Genomic DNA, 17,195 nt, shown 5'->3' with positions numbered 1-17,195 from the left:
ATGTTGAAATCCTGAGTTCTTTTAAATCAAGGATAAATCCATTTGTTTATAGTTGCCATTGGCTGTTTAACATATGTCAATGCTATGTATTTATTTTCTGTGTTTTCTTATGTTTTCATTATGTAAAGAACTCTGAATTATCTTGTTGCTGAAATGTGCTGTACAAATAAACTTGCCTGGCCTTAAAGAAAAAACTCAACATTATCACCTGAACCATGAGCTCCATGTGCACACTTAGGAAAAAAGCATTTTTATCATACAACACCTCTTAATAATATTCATACACTTGATCTTTCATTACATTACAAACAAACTTCAGGGTGTTTTATTGTATGATAGACCTGAGCAACACAAAACAGATTAATAATGCGAACAAAAAGGAAAAAAATTTGTTTTAGTTTTCAAATAAAAATTTGGAAAATGTGGCGAGTATTTGGATTAAGCCCTCTTTATTCTGAGACACTTAACTAAAATCCAGGACAACCAATTGCTTTATTAGTAAATGCAGTCCGCCTGTGTGTAATTTAATCTTAGAATGAACCCCCTTGTCATCGCCTGGTTATGGTGTTCATATCTGGAGTATAGCCAAAATAGGTCCACAGGTCGTGCCAGGGACACAACAAACATGTGCAGGAAAGTGCTCTGGTCAGATGAGACCAGATTTGAACTGTTTGGCCATCATGCAAAATGCTATGTGCGGCAGAAAATGTGACACTACACAATACCCTAAACACATCATCCCCACAGAGAAACATGATGGTGGTAGCATCATGCCGTGGGGACTTTCTTCAGCAGGGACAAGGAAGCTGGTCAGATTACATGTAGATGGGAATACAGATGGACCTAAATACAGGTCAATGGTGGAGAAAAAGCAGATGTTAAACTGGGGCAGGGTACCTGAAGGACAACAGTCCTTAACATTCAGTGGAGTGGTTAAACTTAAAGCATATTCATGTATTAGAAAGACCAGGTCAAAGCACAGACCTAAATCTAATAAGAATCTATGGTAAAACATGAAAATCGATGTTTACAGGTGTTCTACAACCAATACGACTGAGCTTCAGCTATGTTGTTGAGAAAAATGGGCAAAGAAATCCAGTCTTTTGATGTACAAAGCTGGTAGACACGAAAAGACTTGCACACATCACTGTGAATGCGTCAGAGTTTGTGGTTCTAACATGACGAAATGTGTAAATGTTTAAGGTGGAGGCATACATTTGCAAAGCACTGTCTGAATAATCTTTCACTGAGGGATAAAACAGTGTGAATTTGGGTGCATTTAAATGCTGCAACAGGGGGCGTTGCGTGGTGCAGCGGTAAAGCAGCCGCCCCACATGCAGAGGCTAGTCCTCGACAGTCGCCCTGGGTTCGACACTCTTCCCCCTTCTCTCTCTGCCCATTTCCTGTTTGTGTACTCCAAATAAAGGCCACTAGTCCCCCCCCCCCCCCCAAAAAAAAGCTTCAGAACTGAGTCAAGAAGAAGCAAGAGTCATTTTCAGGGTGTATACTGACTGTGAATAAAGACATTTAGTCCCAATTAAATACATAGAACTTTGTGAGTGTAATATCACAAATGGAAAAGGTTGAATGTACTAAACATTACTTCTACCAAGTGTTTCTGTTAAATAACTGCAGCCTCAGAGGTGTACTTGAACATGTTGTGCCCAGCATCTTCTTGCACCTGTGACTAGCGGCTAGTTCCTGTGTGATGCTGACATTTCAGAATAAACTTTCCCCTCCCACGTGTTCAGATGTTCTCTGGCTCTGAAGTAAAACAGAAGCTGCCTTACTCGTCCATTCGTGCAAGTTATTTTGTTTACCTTGAGTCATTTTGACCTACGCTGTGGCTCAGAAAGTGGCCCGAAGAGGCAGAAAAAAGTTGTTTTCATACAATCTTTCTCTTTCACATTTTATTGCACTGATTTAGTTTACAGTACACGACTATTTTTTTCATTGTAGGGCGTCAGTTTTTAAATGACACACACAAACCTTATGTTAGTCAAGGCCCGCTCTTTTTTTCCAACCACAGATCTTCTTATTAGGCCGCATGCTAATGTGGCAAACACCTTAAATACCAAAATGTAGTAGTTAGGTTGTTGCTATTACTCCACAGACATATTAAGGGATGATGATGATTACAGTGAGGATTTATTGTTCTCAAGCCACTTTCAGATCCTGTTTATATGCATGGCAGCCGAGGATTTCCTGAAGGAGGAAAATGCCTTTTCATTACCAGCAACATGGCGAGAATCTAAACTATTACTGATGAGATCCTAGTGCACTTTGCTTGTACGTTTCTGAAAATGTTTCCCTTTAGTTTCTGAGAAGTTCAGCCCCCAGTAATGGGATGATTACGGCTCGTCTGCAAGGATCTTTTAAAGTGAAACTCTGTCACTTAAAATCAGAAGCAGAGTGCTCAAAGAACACACTATGAATCAATCCATCATTGCAAACACATCCAACAAGGTTGGCCTTTTAGACACAAACCTACACCGTGCTAGGTGGGATCTCAAAAGCACATAAGTGTTAGTAAGTATAGGTGGTTGTGGTTTCCTGTGAAGCACAGCTTCTATATTGTACATTAGCCCTGCTGAACTATAAGACTTCTCGTCCCGCACTAAGGAAGTTAAAAGCAGAAGTTTGCAAAGAACCAGGAGCCAAACACACAGCTGGAGAGGGCAACAATCACAAGAAGACTGGAAGTGATTCAATGTGACTTCCTCAGTTTTGTAAGACACAGCTCGAAACATATGTTTAACCCTCCTTAAGTTATTCTAAAACAGTCGACTTGTGTTAAATGCTGTGCATCTCCACTGTGGTGCAACCGTTTAACTCTTGCCTCATTTCCACAAAAACAACGATCACATGTGGGTTATGTCTGCTTGAGATTTAATTCACTTAAGCAAAAAAAAAAAAAAAAAAGGAACTATGAAGCAACATGATTTTTGAGTTGGCTAATTTTCCAACACATTTACAACACATGATGGACTTTATGTTTAGTTCCCTGTTTAAAACAAATGTACAAGAAAAACATCTGGAGGAAACAGACGGTGATCCACTAAAAATGTAAATGTAAGCGGTTTTGGTTGATGATGATGTTGAAGCTTCTCGGATTTTGATCCTTTACAAATCCATAGATGATCTGTCACCCTACATTGAAAGAAGGGCCTCTTGGCTTTCTCTTTGGAGAGAAGTGCTGAAAGTTATAATGAGCCAAACGACACACATCAGAGATCTGCTCAAGGTTTTGGTGCCTTCTGGGTGAAGATAGGTCCTGGAAAATATTAAGAAGAGTGTGAGCCACAGTTATTTGCATTTCTTGGTGAAGATGTGTCAAAATCCTTAAAATTAAATCGTTTTTGCAATGATCTCAAAGGGAAAAATAAAAAAGAACCTTTAATTCAAGTATATTTATGCTGTCCGGAAAAAAACCCATAATAATAATAATTAGTGGCAAAAGTGGCACAGTTTTTTGTTACCCTGCTGTTACAAACGCCTCCTGCCAAAAGGACAGCACTTATTACATTTCATCTGGTTGGAGAGAGATCTTTAGATCATCCATGGTCCTGGGTCCTCTCTTATGGTCCTTTCTCTTCAGCTCAACATACAGGTTTTCTATACGTTTTAGATCTGGGGACTGAGATGGTGGATTTTGTGTCTGGTGAAACCTTTCTGTGTTGATGTGGCTGTATGTCTTAGATTAGTGTTATGCTGAAAGACCCAATAATGAGCAGTTTTCTGTTGGTCCATCCGGAAAATCACCTGGTATTTCAGAGTTCGGGATGCCATGCACCATAACACGGATCTCGGAGTCTTTGAAAGAGTAATAGGCCCAGAGCATAACAGATCCTCCGCCATGTCTAACTGTAGGCATGAGATGCTTTTCCACATATTCATACTTTGTCAAAGCAGCCTGGAGTGTTCGTTGGTGAAAAGCTCACACAAACCAAAGCACATAAAAGTTTACCAAACTCCATGTTTACATTTCTGATGGCAGGAGAGAACTGGATTTTTTCACATCCTACAAGAAATGACTTGGAATATGAACAGTGTTTAATGGTTGTTATGGCAACTCGGTGACCCAAAGAAGCAACTCTTCGCTGCAGTTCTCAAACATTGCTCTGTCTTACCTCTTTCACCATCCTGCTCACTGAGTGTGGCACCAAGATAAATACGGGTCCTCATCTAGTGTAGTGGGCAGTGTCTCAAAGAAACGGGCCTCTGTGCCACATTATATTTATATCCCAGTGGAACAGGAAGCCATGGATTAATACATTTTCCTCTACAGGAGACTGTTTCCCCCAGTGAATAAATGTAGTCAAATGAAAGGTTGTATTTTCTAAAACTTTCAGTGTTCAATCATGCCACTACAATAAAAGATTTATTTCTCCTATTCTGCTCATATGCCAAAATGGACATGATTGGTTTGTGTGAGAATTGTTTCAACATTTCTCAAACTGATGATCTGGTACTTTTCCTGTAGATGGAGTACATTACAAGGTTTTCTGAGTCTCACCTGCAGTTCTTGGCTCAGGGAGCCATCAGAGTTCTTTGTTCTAATACTGCTCCGCAGGTCGAGGTTGCTGGGTGGCGGCAGGATGTTCTGACCTGCATTTGACCATCCTGAGAGACAGTGCTGTACAAGGACAACAAGATTAGTGACAGCAAGATCCAGGAGCTGCATTCAAATAGCCTCTTTATTTTACTCAAAATAATCTTTTTAGCATCCTCAGCAGTAACACACACACATTTTATGCAGCAATGTTTTCATATGTATCAATCATTGCAGCAGAGCTTAAACATATTTTTGAGACATTTTTGGTGTCTATTGACAGGAGGGGAGGCATGCAGCCCAAGGTTGGGAATCGAACCCCAGATGTTTGGGTGGAGAGCTACAGCCTCTGGATATAAGGCGCCTGCTCTATTGCTACACAGCATGTCGTGGCCCCATTAAAAAATTTATATTTTCAATGTGTAACGAGCAGCTTCAGCTTAATTTGACTTGTTAGACATTCAGATTACACCTCATCCACGTCTACTGTAACAACCCTTCAAGAGATAACATGATGCACAAAAAACTCTTTCTGCAGTTGATGTACAGGGGTTGGACAATGAAACTGAAACACCTGTCATTTTAGTGTGGGAGGTTTCATGGCTAAATTGGACCAGTCTGGTAGCCAGTCTTCATTGATTGCACATTGCACCAGTAAGAGCAGAGTGTGAAGGTTCAATTAGCAGGGTAAGAGCACAGTTTTGCTCAAAATATTGAAATGTACACAACATTATGGGTGACATACCAGAGTTCAAAAGAGGACTAATTGTTGGTGCACGTCTTGCTGGCGCATCTGTGACCAAGACAGCAAGTCTTTGTGATGTATAAAGAACCACGGTATCCAGGGTAATGTCAGCATACCACCAAGAAGGACGAACCACATCCAACAGGATTAACTGTGGACGCAAGAGGAAGCTGTCTGAAAGGGATGTTCGGGTGCTAACCTGGATTGTATCCAAAAAACATAAAACCACGGCTGCCCAAATCACGGCAGAATTAAATGTGTACCTCAACTCTCCTGTTTCCACCAGAACTGTCCATCAGGAGCTCCACAGGGTCAATATACACGGCCGGGCTGCTGTAGCCAAACCTTTGGTCACTCATACCAATGCCAAACGTTGGTTTTAATGGTGCAAGGAGCGCAAACCTTGGGCTGTGGACAATGTGAAACATGTATTGTTCTCTGATGAGTCCACTTTTACTGTTTTCCCCACATCCGGGAGAGTTACGGTGTGGAGAAGCCCCAAAGAAGCGTACCATCCAGACTGTTGCATGCCCAGAGTGAAGCATGGGGGTGGATCAGTGATGGTTTGGGCTGCCATATCTTGGCATTCCCTTGGCCCAATACTTGTGCTAGATGGGTGAGTCACTGCCAAGGACTACCGGACCATTCTTGAGGACCATGTGCATCCAATGATTCAAACATTGTATCCTGAAGGTGGTGCCGTGTATCAGGATGACAATGCACCAATACACACAGCAAGACTGGTGAAAGATTGGTTTGATGAACATGAAAGTGAAGTTGAACATCTCCCATGGCCTGCACAGTCACCAGATTTAAATATTATTGAGCCACTTTGGGGTGTTTTGGAGGAGCGAGTCAGGAAACGTTTTCCTCCACCAGTATCACGTAGTGACCTGGTCACTATCCTGCAAGAAGAATGGCTTAAAATCCCTCTGACCATTGTGCAGGACTTGTATATGTCATTCCCAAGACAAATTGACGCTGTATTGGCTGCAAAAGGAGGCCCTACACCATACTAATAAATTATTGTGGTCTAAAACCAGGTGTTTCAGTTTCATTGTCCAACCCCTGTAGCTAAAGTTTTACTGCAGCACAAGGACATGAACATCTATCAACAGTCTTATATAAAGGCATGTTTGGTTTAATTTAAGATGACTGCAACCATATGTAGGCCATATGTTACACCCACTTATCCCTTAAAGCAGCTCCAGAAACCAGGTGAATCTTGAAACATTGCTCAATCATCTTGTTTTGATGCCACGCTGACATTCATTATGAGCATTTCTGGGCTTTGAAACTGGTCTAGAGCGCCCAGAAACTAAGACACAGCACTTTCCAAGTTGTTAAATCTGCAGAATGTCACTCTGCCATAGAGGGGTCCACAATTAACCAGGGCGTGTTATTCTACTAAAGTATGTAAAAAGTTTGAATGTTTAAAGCAAGATTATTGTTATATTTGATGCACACAGAGACAGATGCAGAGGAGGAACCCAAGAAAAGGCAGGAAGAGACAGTGGATGAGTATAAAACAAAGGGACAGACTTAGAGAGACACCATTAGCATTAATCATTTTATCTTTTAATTCTAACTCACTGATGGTAATCCCAAACTGTCTGAAGGATCAAAGCTGCTTCGCCGATGAGCATTGTACTTGTAAGGTGGCAGGAGGTTGGTGCGAGGAATGCTGACCCTTTAAAAAATTCAATAAAAAAACAAAACAGAGAAGTAAAGATGTAACATCAGGTAGTAACAATTTATTCATTGTCGCATACTTTAGGTTGAAATTTAGAAAACACGCCAACACAAACAGGATCCATGTGAGTTTTAGGAAGGGAACCACCTGATAATACAGACATTTTTAAAAATGTTTTTCCGTTTTCTTGTAAAAATACTACACATTTCCAGTGTTCTAAATTCATTTTAGGTTATAAATACAAAAATGTCCAAGTAGGTTTGCTGCAGACTTTTCAGCAGAGGTCAGGCTCTTAATACAGAATGTAGAAATGACACAAACTGGGAGGGATGGACAGACGGACGGAAGGACAGAGACAGATAGGACGTAATATAACAGAATCCCCCCGGAATAGATATGTGATTATGAAACGAGAGAAATTTCCCCAAAACATATTTATATAAGACGTGCTAAAATAAATCTGTAGCATCCTTGTAGTATTGTTAATAAAAAAGACTTTAAAAAAAACTATCAACGAATGCAGGAAAATACAGCGGATGAGTCCGAGATCAGTTGAGAATAAAACATGGGACGGACTCAGAAAGACACCAGAAGGATTAATAATTTTTTATATATCTTTTCCAAAATAAGTCTGTACTATTAGTATATGTTAGTAAACGGGGCATCTTCTGCGCACGTTGTCTTGGAGTATCAAAGTCAACATCATTTAATGTGAGACAACTTATTTTAAGCCAAAATTATTTTTAATTTTATATTTCTATGATCGATTTCACCAAACTGAGAATTTTTGGTGAGATGCCAACACGGTTTTGAACTAAAACGGCTTGAAAAAATGAAAAGTAACACTGGGTCTCTATTTCAGACACCTGAAAATGTTTTCCAGCAAGCGCCGACTGGTTTGTTGTTTGTCGGTGGTTTCAGAGGCAACCTTTTCCTGCATCGTTGTCACAACAGTACGCCATGACTTCATTCTCTGGTATGTCTGTGGGTACTAGTGGTACACTTGCACCTAAGCCACTTATTTCGCTGGACTCTAGTTAGTCGCCCTATGAGCTGCCACCTGCTGATCAAACGTTGTAAGTCCACAAACAAATTTGTTCGACCACACATGGCCAACAATTGGACAAAACTGTTAAGAGTATGACACAGGTAAAAAAAATAAACACTAATTAACAACTAAAAACGAATTCAATTAATCATCTGTCTGAACCTTATATTTCTACCAATCCTGGTGCTATATTGCTTTTGAAAACACCTCTCCGGTAGTCAAAGAGACCACTTTTCTTAGACTGTAACTTATAATTTTCATAACAACAATATTTATTTTGTAAATTAGTTCAATTGTTTGTTGGGGTTTGTCTCCTTATGTTTTGTAAGACTGAAGTACAGTAGATGACAGGAAGACCTGCAGGTAGGGAAGGGGAGCTACTATGCAAGTTCAGGTGAGTGTGGTGATAGTGACCGGGTCTATGAATGCCTCTCTGAAAAGGAAGGATGGGGATGAACTCAATGTAGCGTAGGTGGAGCCGAGGATGCTGAGAGAGACGAGGATGCTCAAGTAGCTTAGGATGCTAATGAAGTCGAGGATTTACCACCTGACAGAGCTCAAAGATACAAGAACGCAAAACTTCAGATGTCTGGAAGCTCAATGAGAACCTTTTTCCCAGTGGGAGCCTTGTGTCATTATAGCAGCTTATTGTAATTAGGCTTGTATAACAGAGTTCATTGTCGGTTTTCGTTTCCTTTTTAGTGCCATGGATGTTATTTTTCTTGTGGAAATGTTGGTAAAATGCACAGTTCAATAGAGGGAAGTAGGGAGGGTCTGAAGGAACAAGAGCAAAGTCCTGAATGGGGGACAAATAAGACAGGAGCATGCTGAGAGCACAGACTGAAGAGTGCTACACCTAATAATATAAGACAATGGTACAATATTTGCCCACATTAGTTTAAGAGCAAAAAATAATATTTTTTTATTTAATCACAATTCCCTGCATGAAAGGGTCAAAGTTCACATCTTCAGTACCTGATCAGAGCTGGTTCTGCTGCAGTGTGAGGGTGGGAGGATTTGTACTTTTTGCACACTGGGCAGCATTCCTGAGAGTGGAGTGGGACAGGAAACAGCCTGCTGTTGATCCTGTAGGAAAATGTACCTGAACAAAAGGAAAGCACACAGAGGGGGAAGTGCTGGACCACATGAGATAATCAAAACAGTGAGTCTAATCAAATAAATAATCCATCTTACACTGGTGCGTGTCTGTGTTCGCTGCTCTATCGTCCTCATCTGTTAGGAGTGGTGGGAAAAGATGGTTTTCCTCAAAAGATCTAAAAGTGTCAGACGACAAAGCCGCTGTTAGTCGCGGGCACCTTGTAAATTCTGGTTAACATGAGCAATGTGGTAAGGAGACTCACTCTGCTGGTCCAGGGTGAATACACTTGTCTTTATTGATCGATCGAAACATGCGGAGATCATTGAAGAACTCGTCAGAACGCTCTGCCAAGGAGTCCTCAGTATCTAGTACTCCTTATAAGAAAAAGAACGCAACCGTCAGTCATCAACTCAAGATTTAAAGGGGACATATCATGCAAAATTCACTTAATGCCAGGTATGCCAGGCTACATTTTGTTGTGTACTTTGAGTCTGTAGGAGTGCGGAAAAGTTGAATTTAGTCTCTCCAGGTGTTGCGGAGACATCTTTATATTCAGTTTGGGTCATATTTTTTCAGTCCGTTCAGTTTGCTCTATCATCTGTTACGTTTTTCCAATTGTTGCGTCACAGTATTTGCTGCGGAACAGCAATCAATTTCGTGTATCTGCCATGTTTATTTCTTGTTGCGATTTTGTAGTCCAAGCTCAAGTATGCCGACACCGAAAGAGGATAAGTTCGGTTCTGTTGTTGGGTGTATTAACCCACACTATTCATTACACCGCCACCCAGCATCAGAGCCCCATCAGACTTCATCTGATTAAGGGGTCAGTTCCTTCTATAAATAGAAATGACGGACACAGCAAAGCGTTAAGCTGCAAATAACGATAAGATCACAGCAAACTTTACCTTAGACATAAATTTGTTGTGTGTTGATATGACGTCCTGGCCATTGTTTCGATAGCAGTAGCATCGTGCCTTCTGCTCATGTTAGTGGACCGGACCACACTGCGTGTTTTGAATATTATTATTACATAAACAGTTTTGCATTGTTTTTGCCGTTTTTGTCTTGTTTCTGCGGTGCTACATAGTTGTTATCAAACGACAAAAATGGCTGAACGGTTCTTAGTGCAGCACTCCTTGACCTGGAGGGTGGGTGTGTGTGAAAGGCCTTAACAGCATTTAAAGAGACGGCACCAAAACGAGTTGCTCTCAGACGCACCTCAGAACAGGGCTAAAAGGGGACCCTGTGAAGCTACAATAACATGAGTTTAGACCAAAGCATTGCAGTTCCACTTTATGTAGACCACAACTGATTTAAGGGTGAACATTTTTATTTAAAAGCATGATATGTCCTCTTTAAAGTAGAGGGGGAAAGTTTTTGATCACCGCTAATACTTTCTTCTCATTTGCTTTCCAAAGAGCCACACTTTCCTATCAACAGTGCTCCAGGCTTTCAGAATTTCTTTTTTTTACTCATTATCAGTCCAGTACTTTTACCAGACCATGACAGCATATTGAGTGTTTTAAAACTGAAGGAAAGTGGACAACTGGGGAAATATCAGACCTAAAAACTATCTAGAGCAGATGAAAAGTATCTTAAAGTCATCTCTCTGACAAACAGGAGAAAAATCCTGCAAAGATCTAAAACAGGACCTGAGAAATGCATCAGCCTTCAGACAATTTTCTAATTTACGCAAAAACTTTCACCTAATAGCTGTTATGGCATCATCTTGTTGGTATTTCATATTCAATTCAGCGAAAGAAATAAAACAAATAGTGGCTCTGAACCATAGTGCCTCAAGTGCTACATAAAGAAATTTGTTCTTGATTAAATTGTCTATTTTTCATAAACACAACTCTGGTTAATCTGTTTCAGTTTAGGAAGAAAAAAATGAGTCAGACAGGTGACTCAACAAACAAACAAAACGCCAGATATTGGACTAATGGTGCTTTCTTTTTGTACTCAGAATTTGGACTTTCTTGGTAAAAACCCAATCTGAAAGTTGGAAATTCAACTAGAAGGGCAGAGGATACAGATTCAATATGGCTGCTGTGCATAGAAACACAGTGGAAGTTGCAAGAACAAACTGTTTATCAGCACATCTCATAGTATCTGATTAAACCAGTGGCACACATGGTACTGTACAACCTCTGTCTGTGAACATGTTCCAACATGTTTAGTGTTGGAGAGAAATACATTGTTTACCAGCCAGCAGCATAGCAATAAGCAATCCCACTGGTTTTCTGAGCTGAAACTAGCTAGACTAGACTCAACTCAGGCACGAGGTCATTCCCAGATCCAAGTTTAACTTCCGAGACAAATCAAATGCAGAGAACACAACAGAAAAATACATAAAAGGTCAAACTTTGAAAGATTTTCAGAAATGCTGTCGACCAATCAACCAAAACCATTGAAAATACAACAGGAGACCCAGGCTCTTTGGAAGCAAAATGTAAGGAAATGAGTGATGAATCAAGACTTCAAAATAGTACTGTATAGTACTGTCAGCTGAATAAATGAGGTTTACCTGCTATCCAATCATACCCAAGTAAAGGCTGCACGTGATGTCTGTCTGATGCAGGCTTGTTTTCAAATTCATCCGACTGAAACCTGACTCGACTTTGGACCTAAAAGCAAACACAGCAGCCATCATGTTTCAGATCAGCCGTTCTCCATAATATTCACCTTTATATTAGTAGGTGGGTATCTATACAGCAGCTCCCCAAAACAATCAAACCGATTTGTATTTTTCCACTATCACGAACACGTAGGATGACATATTTATGAAGACTTTTTAAGCTCTCTTTTTGTACAGCTTTTAGTAAAGCAGTCAGTGCAAACATCAGTACACTTAATGAAGCTATTTTCAACAAACATGAGACTGGAAACCCCAACAAATGAAGGTGAAATCTGAAACAAAGCGCCCCAACAAGTAAAATTTCCAAGTTGGAAACTCCGGTAAGATTTCTGAACAATGACTTCCACGTTTTAAATGACTACTCGGACAAGTGGTTTACTAAGGAAATAAAACTTACTTATATGTTCATTTTGATCGAAATATCAGTAATGCATCACATATTTACTGTAAATTTGTGAGTGGGCGTCAAGCTTTCAGGTTTCCTTTAAATTCAGTTCAATTTTTATTTGTATATAGCAACAGAAGTCACCTCCTGGCCAAATTCATTCAATCCAGTCTAATTTAATACATTAAAATATCATCCAAAACAGTCAGATTCAGTCAAATTAGTCAGGTAATTACCCTCATCTAACGACATTCTGGTAAAATTAGTTCAATTTTAGGCATAAAAATGTATGCTTTACTATAAATAAGATGTTTTTTTAAAATAATATTTTCTCTTTAATTCCCAAATGCGCTCATTGCCGATTTAAAGTTGAAGTACTCTGAGACAAGTGAAACAATGACCTGTTTAGACATGATATTATGTATCCTAGCTGATCAGATTGTAAGCAGACCAGCCTAACAACAATTCATACCTGGCATTAAAATCCATCCTGAGTGATCTCAGTTAACTGCTTTCCATGAAAATAAAATGTGGCAGTCACAGAGTGGACTGTCAGCTAAGCAGTCACCAGGTCATCAACAGATGTGTTTGAGACATCACAGATGCGTTAAAACAAAGTCGTTATTCAGACACGACTGAGATTCATCTGAGTTGCCTTAATTTCAGTGACAAACTCTTTCTAAGCTCATCTGTGTAGTTTATAGACTCAATGTGAAAGAGATGACTGAGCTTTTGCTGAGGCTGCTCCAGTTTCATAGCTTCCCTCTGCAAAAACTTTTAAATCGCTTTTAAAGACTCATGTATTTTCCTTGGCATTTGGATCTATCTGAAATTTGACCGCATTATTTGCTTTGCCTTGTTTTTAATAGTTAATGCATGTATTTGATATTTCATCGTTTTATGTTAAGCATTTCCCCATTTTCTTTTACAGCACTTTGCTGCTATAAATACATTTGACATTAAAAGTGAAAAAAAAGAAAAACAACTAATAATGCGGGACTTAAAAAGCTCAGCATCGGTGCCTTAGACGTTTTAACTCAACAACTCATAAAACAAACACTGCAGAAAAGCAGCTGATGGATTGCCTGCACGTTTTGTTAAGTGTACAGAAATAGTGCTGCATAAAAATAAATGGAAGTACCACATGCAGATTTTGTGCTTTGCACGAGCTATTTTACGATCCAGTGATCACAGCGGGTTAAACCAGCTCACAAAAAACATAAATGCCATCAGAGAAAAAAACTCCCTCACCAGTATATGTACGGAGATCTGATATCAGCTGATCTATACAATCTCAACTTGTCAGAATGTGTTTTATTTTGTTTCTCTTTTAGCTCAGTAAAACATTTGCACAGGAAACAATTCTGTCTTTGGAGAGTACCAGAAAGTTGTATTTACCATTGTTTTAGATCAGCTGACAGCAGAAACACAGCTTCTAGATTTTTTTTTCAGGTAAATTCGCTGGGGGGAGTCACGTAAAACCATGCGTGGTCTTTCTGTTTGTCTCAGGACAGATGTAAGGTTAGCTAATACAGATACAAGTGCCCCAGGCCACCTCTAAAGGTGGTCTAAAGAAACAATACATTCATACCTGTATGCAGCGCTACCCAGACAGATGTGAACAGCGCCCAAATGTCAAAATACTATAAATGAGGTGTATTTTGCAGGTGACAACTATTTATTTATTAAACCGCTAATGGGATTCAGGAAACAGGGTCATGGCAGAGATGCTGTTTATGTGCTTACCTGGAGTTTATTGTGCATAACTCCGAAAGACTGGATACTGAGTGGCCTGGGGTCTGCTGGTGTGTAATAGTCTTGAGGATTCCTGTGGCTGTCTGTCAGTGTTGTAGGTACAGCAGGTACTCTTCGTCTAGAGGTCCCAGAATGACTGGAGGAATTGGAAGGGGGACCTATGTGCATCTCTTCGGTATCTGATAAAAAAAAAAAGGGTACCAAAGCTTCAGGAATATTTTAATCATCACATGCATAACACCAAATATCTATGTGTATATATATCTATATATATATGTATAATATATAGATATAAATATATATGATGGTGTGTGTTTGCCTTAGCTGTACACAAACATCACAGAGCTACTTTAAACAAGAAAAGAGACAAGTAGTTAAATGGACTCAGTGTTGTTTAATTACTGTATTTAAGAATACGTCTATATCTTAACCCAACAAGTTGTTTGTAACTTCAAAAATACACTTGTCAAAGTTCTCAATAGTAAGCAACACAACAACGACCAAACAAATTCAGGAGGGCCAAATTTGCGGCACAAGTAAAAGAAACGTTCCCATAATCAGTACAATTAAGTTGCATTCAGGGGATATATTCAAAACGTTATTTACCGTACATAAAAGATTACAAATATAGTCAAGGTAACTTGCATGCCTCATCTTTGATATTAAAATTGTTATAAAATTAATGCAATAAACTAGGATATTTTGTTTTTGAAAGCTAGATTAAAATGAATGATTATGAATTAAAAAGTGCATTTAAATAATTTAGAATGTAACCAATGAAGCCCAGGTTGTTGGGTGCTTTAGGTAGTTAGTGCAGGGACCAGTTTCTCCTGGAAAATGAAAATCAACAGCCCCAGAAGGCTTCTCAGCAGAAGAAAGCATGAAGTGCTCTACACTTTCCCAGTAGACGGCTGCACTGACAAAACCTTGACAAAACAAAGGGGAGCAACAGGAACAGATGACTACGCCACCCACATTTTTCCTGACCCAATGCATTTCATACCGGTCCTGTGCCTCTTCACTCTTCTTCCATACTCTCAGATCTTGATGAAAAAAAAAATTAAATCCAAAATCTACTTTTATCTGAAAATAAACAACTGAGCAAAACCCCTGTTTTTTTCTCATTTAACCCAGGTACGATAGTTCTGAAGTTGTCCCTGGTTCAGAAATTGCTTAACACATAGAATGTGAGAGTTGGAGCCCATGTCCTGGATCTGTTCCTGTGTGGTGGTTGTTAAAGCACTGACTCCACGAATAATATCTCTAAATGCTACAGTTATCCCTCCTGTATTTGCAGCTTTTTTTAACCATTGTTTATCCTTCCACTCAACTTTCCATACCCCTTTCAACTTCAGTACAAGCATTCTGTAAACAGCCAGCTTCTTCAGCAAAGCCCGTTCGGGGGTTACCCTCCATGTGGAAGGTGTCAGTCATCATCTGCTGGACAACTGTCATGTCTGGAGTCTTCCACTTGATTGTGTATTTAAACATCCTTTTTTAAATGAGCTTTTGTGTAATATGAAGTATTTGTCAAATCTTATCCATAACAATCAAATGAACAGAATAAATGTTTGAAATATATCATTTTGTTTGAAATAAATCTATACAATGTGAGTGTCACTTTTTGAGCGGTTCAGCTGAAATACTTTACGATTAGCTTTGCCTTTCGTCATAATCTTTAGACTACAAGAACTACAACTACAAAAGTGTGCAGTTCTTAAGAAAATCTGCCTCCACACACCTGTTTGCTCCCGTCTTCTACACAAAGTCATTTTGTGTTCCGTTACTTTAGACTTACAGTAATGTCATATGAAGCCAAAACTGCCTTCCTTCTCTGTAGCTACGAGTTAGCTAGCTTGGTGAATATGCGTCGATAGGCCCGAATTAACAGTTTATTTACCAGTAAATCTGAATGGTGGTTGGACAAGGGTTGCCCTTGCAGGACTTCGGTCTCCCATCACTTCGGGATGCCTCCTCTCCTCCTTCTCATCCACTTCCTCGTCCTCTCTCCCCCTCTTGCGGCTCAAACTGCTGCCGCTCATCCGCTCCAGCTTCTCTCTTTGTTGCCTCAGCTGCTTTAACAAATATTTGTTACGTTCTCGTAGAACTACTATTCGATCTGTCGACATTTTTGAAGGTTATGGAAACTAAAACTACCTTTAGCAACTTATAAAACACACGTACTATGGATTAACAACTGTTGTGTTTCAAACGCGCAGACTCCACCACGTCCATAACAACGCATTGACAACAGCGATTTGATTGGCTGAGAAAATTCCATACGCAAAGTCTTTGAAACCGTCGAAAGCGTTTCTTAAAGAGACAGGCGAACATTTCAGTCAAGCTGCACTAGAGGGTGTTGGACAACAGAGGGCGCCACAAAGTCACTGTGACTTGTTCGAACTACGACCACAGATTCGTGTTCAGGGTTCCAGTATAAACAATACTTCTGGAAGTTATTTGCTTATTTGAGTAACTTTCTAGCGATGTGGTGTACAAACCCTTAAGCACCGTTTAGGCAATGAGGTTGTATAAAACATCAGAACCTAACTGATGAAAAAAATATCTGTTTTGACCAATACTTTTCTAAGTTATTTGTACTACATGACCTGAGAACTGTTTCAGGTAGTGAAGAAAACTGTCAACACTCACCAAAACTAGGTTTATATATGCAGTTGAAACCAGATATTAAAATACATGTTATTAAAAAATACTTTTCTTTTCTCACTGCCTGATATTCTTTATTTTTTTCTGTTTTAGGTTGGTTAGGACTACAAAAATATTTCAATTTGTTAAATGCTAGAAAAGCAAGAAAGAGAGAACTTTGGCAGATAACTTTTTATTACTTCTGAATTTTATAGACAGCAAGATAACTTTGCCTTTGAACAATGTGTGAATGCCCAGATGATGATGTGATGGCTTTGTCAGCTTCTGATAAGCTAAATAACATTTCAGTTAAATGGAGGCTCAGATGTGGGTTTAGTTTTAGACGCACCTCAAACGTACTGCTTCCTTGTGTGGCAACCTTAGAAAAATCAAAGAAATTAAGCAAATGAGAAGTCTGGGCTATCTGTTTAAAGACACCGTTCATGAAGGAGATGGGTTCTGTGTCCCAGAGAATAACTTGTTTTGCTGTGAAACGGTGCCAGAATAAAAGGAAACAACTTTGTAAAGCTCCTGGCTGAAGCTGATGAGAGAGCGTCATTACTCACAGCGAGTCCTGTAAGCATGATAAAAAGCCAGAGTACAGTTTGCAAATGCCCTCAGGTACAAAGACCTT

The 17,195-nt window shown here is 39.6% G+C and overlaps 1 protein-coding gene across 2 annotated transcripts; it reads right to left on the bottom strand.

The window, feature by feature from the left end:
* Nucleotides 1-2,872: 2,872 nt before the first annotated feature.
* LOC124856335 (migration and invasion inhibitory protein) lies at nucleotides 2,873-16,159 on the bottom strand. Of its 2 annotated transcripts, XM_047346677.1 has the most exons (10): nucleotides 16,073-16,145; nucleotides 15,816-15,987; nucleotides 13,907-14,094; nucleotides 11,665-11,764; nucleotides 9,400-9,511; nucleotides 9,233-9,312; nucleotides 9,014-9,140; nucleotides 6,891-6,987; nucleotides 4,517-4,636; nucleotides 2,873-3,274 (listed from the first exon to the last, which is right to left on the bottom strand). In XM_047346677.1, the coding sequence occupies exons 2-10, from the start codon at nucleotides 15,955-15,957 to the stop codon at nucleotides 3,146-3,148; spliced, it is 1,095 nt and encodes a 364-aa protein (XP_047202633.1). In that variant the 5' UTR covers nucleotides 15,958-15,987; nucleotides 16,073-16,145; the 3' UTR covers nucleotides 2,873-3,145. The 2 variants fall into 2 exon arrangements, with proteins under 2 accessions (XP_047202633.1, XP_047202632.1); XM_047346676.1 differs by having other exon boundaries at nucleotides 15,816-16,159.
* Between the last annotated feature and the right edge of the window lie 1,036 nt (nucleotides 16,160-17,195).

The sequence above is a fragment of the Girardinichthys multiradiatus genome, chromosome 20 (assembly GCF_021462225.1).
Source record: "Girardinichthys multiradiatus isolate DD_20200921_A chromosome 20, DD_fGirMul_XY1, whole genome shotgun sequence".
Classification (NCBI taxonomy): Eukaryota; Metazoa; Chordata; class Actinopteri; order Cyprinodontiformes; family Goodeidae; genus Girardinichthys; species Girardinichthys multiradiatus.
Note: the sequence above shows the minus strand (reverse complement) of the source record. Positions and strands in the feature narration are given on the sequence as shown.

Bases quoted from the DNA above. Each gene is read 5' to 3' on its own strand.
- LOC124856335 (XM_047346676.1), bottom strand. From the start codon at position 16,044: ATGTCGACAGATCGAATAGTAGTTCTACGAGAACGTAACAAATATTTG. The intron at 6,988-9,013 runs GTACTGAAGATG...AATTTTTTAAAG, and splicing joins GCAGAACCAGCTCTGATCAG to GGTCAGCATTCCTCGCACCA. The intron at 3,275-4,516 runs GTGAGACTCAGA...AATATTTTCCAG, and splicing joins CCCTGAGCCAAGAACTGCAG to GACCTATCTTCACCCAGAAG.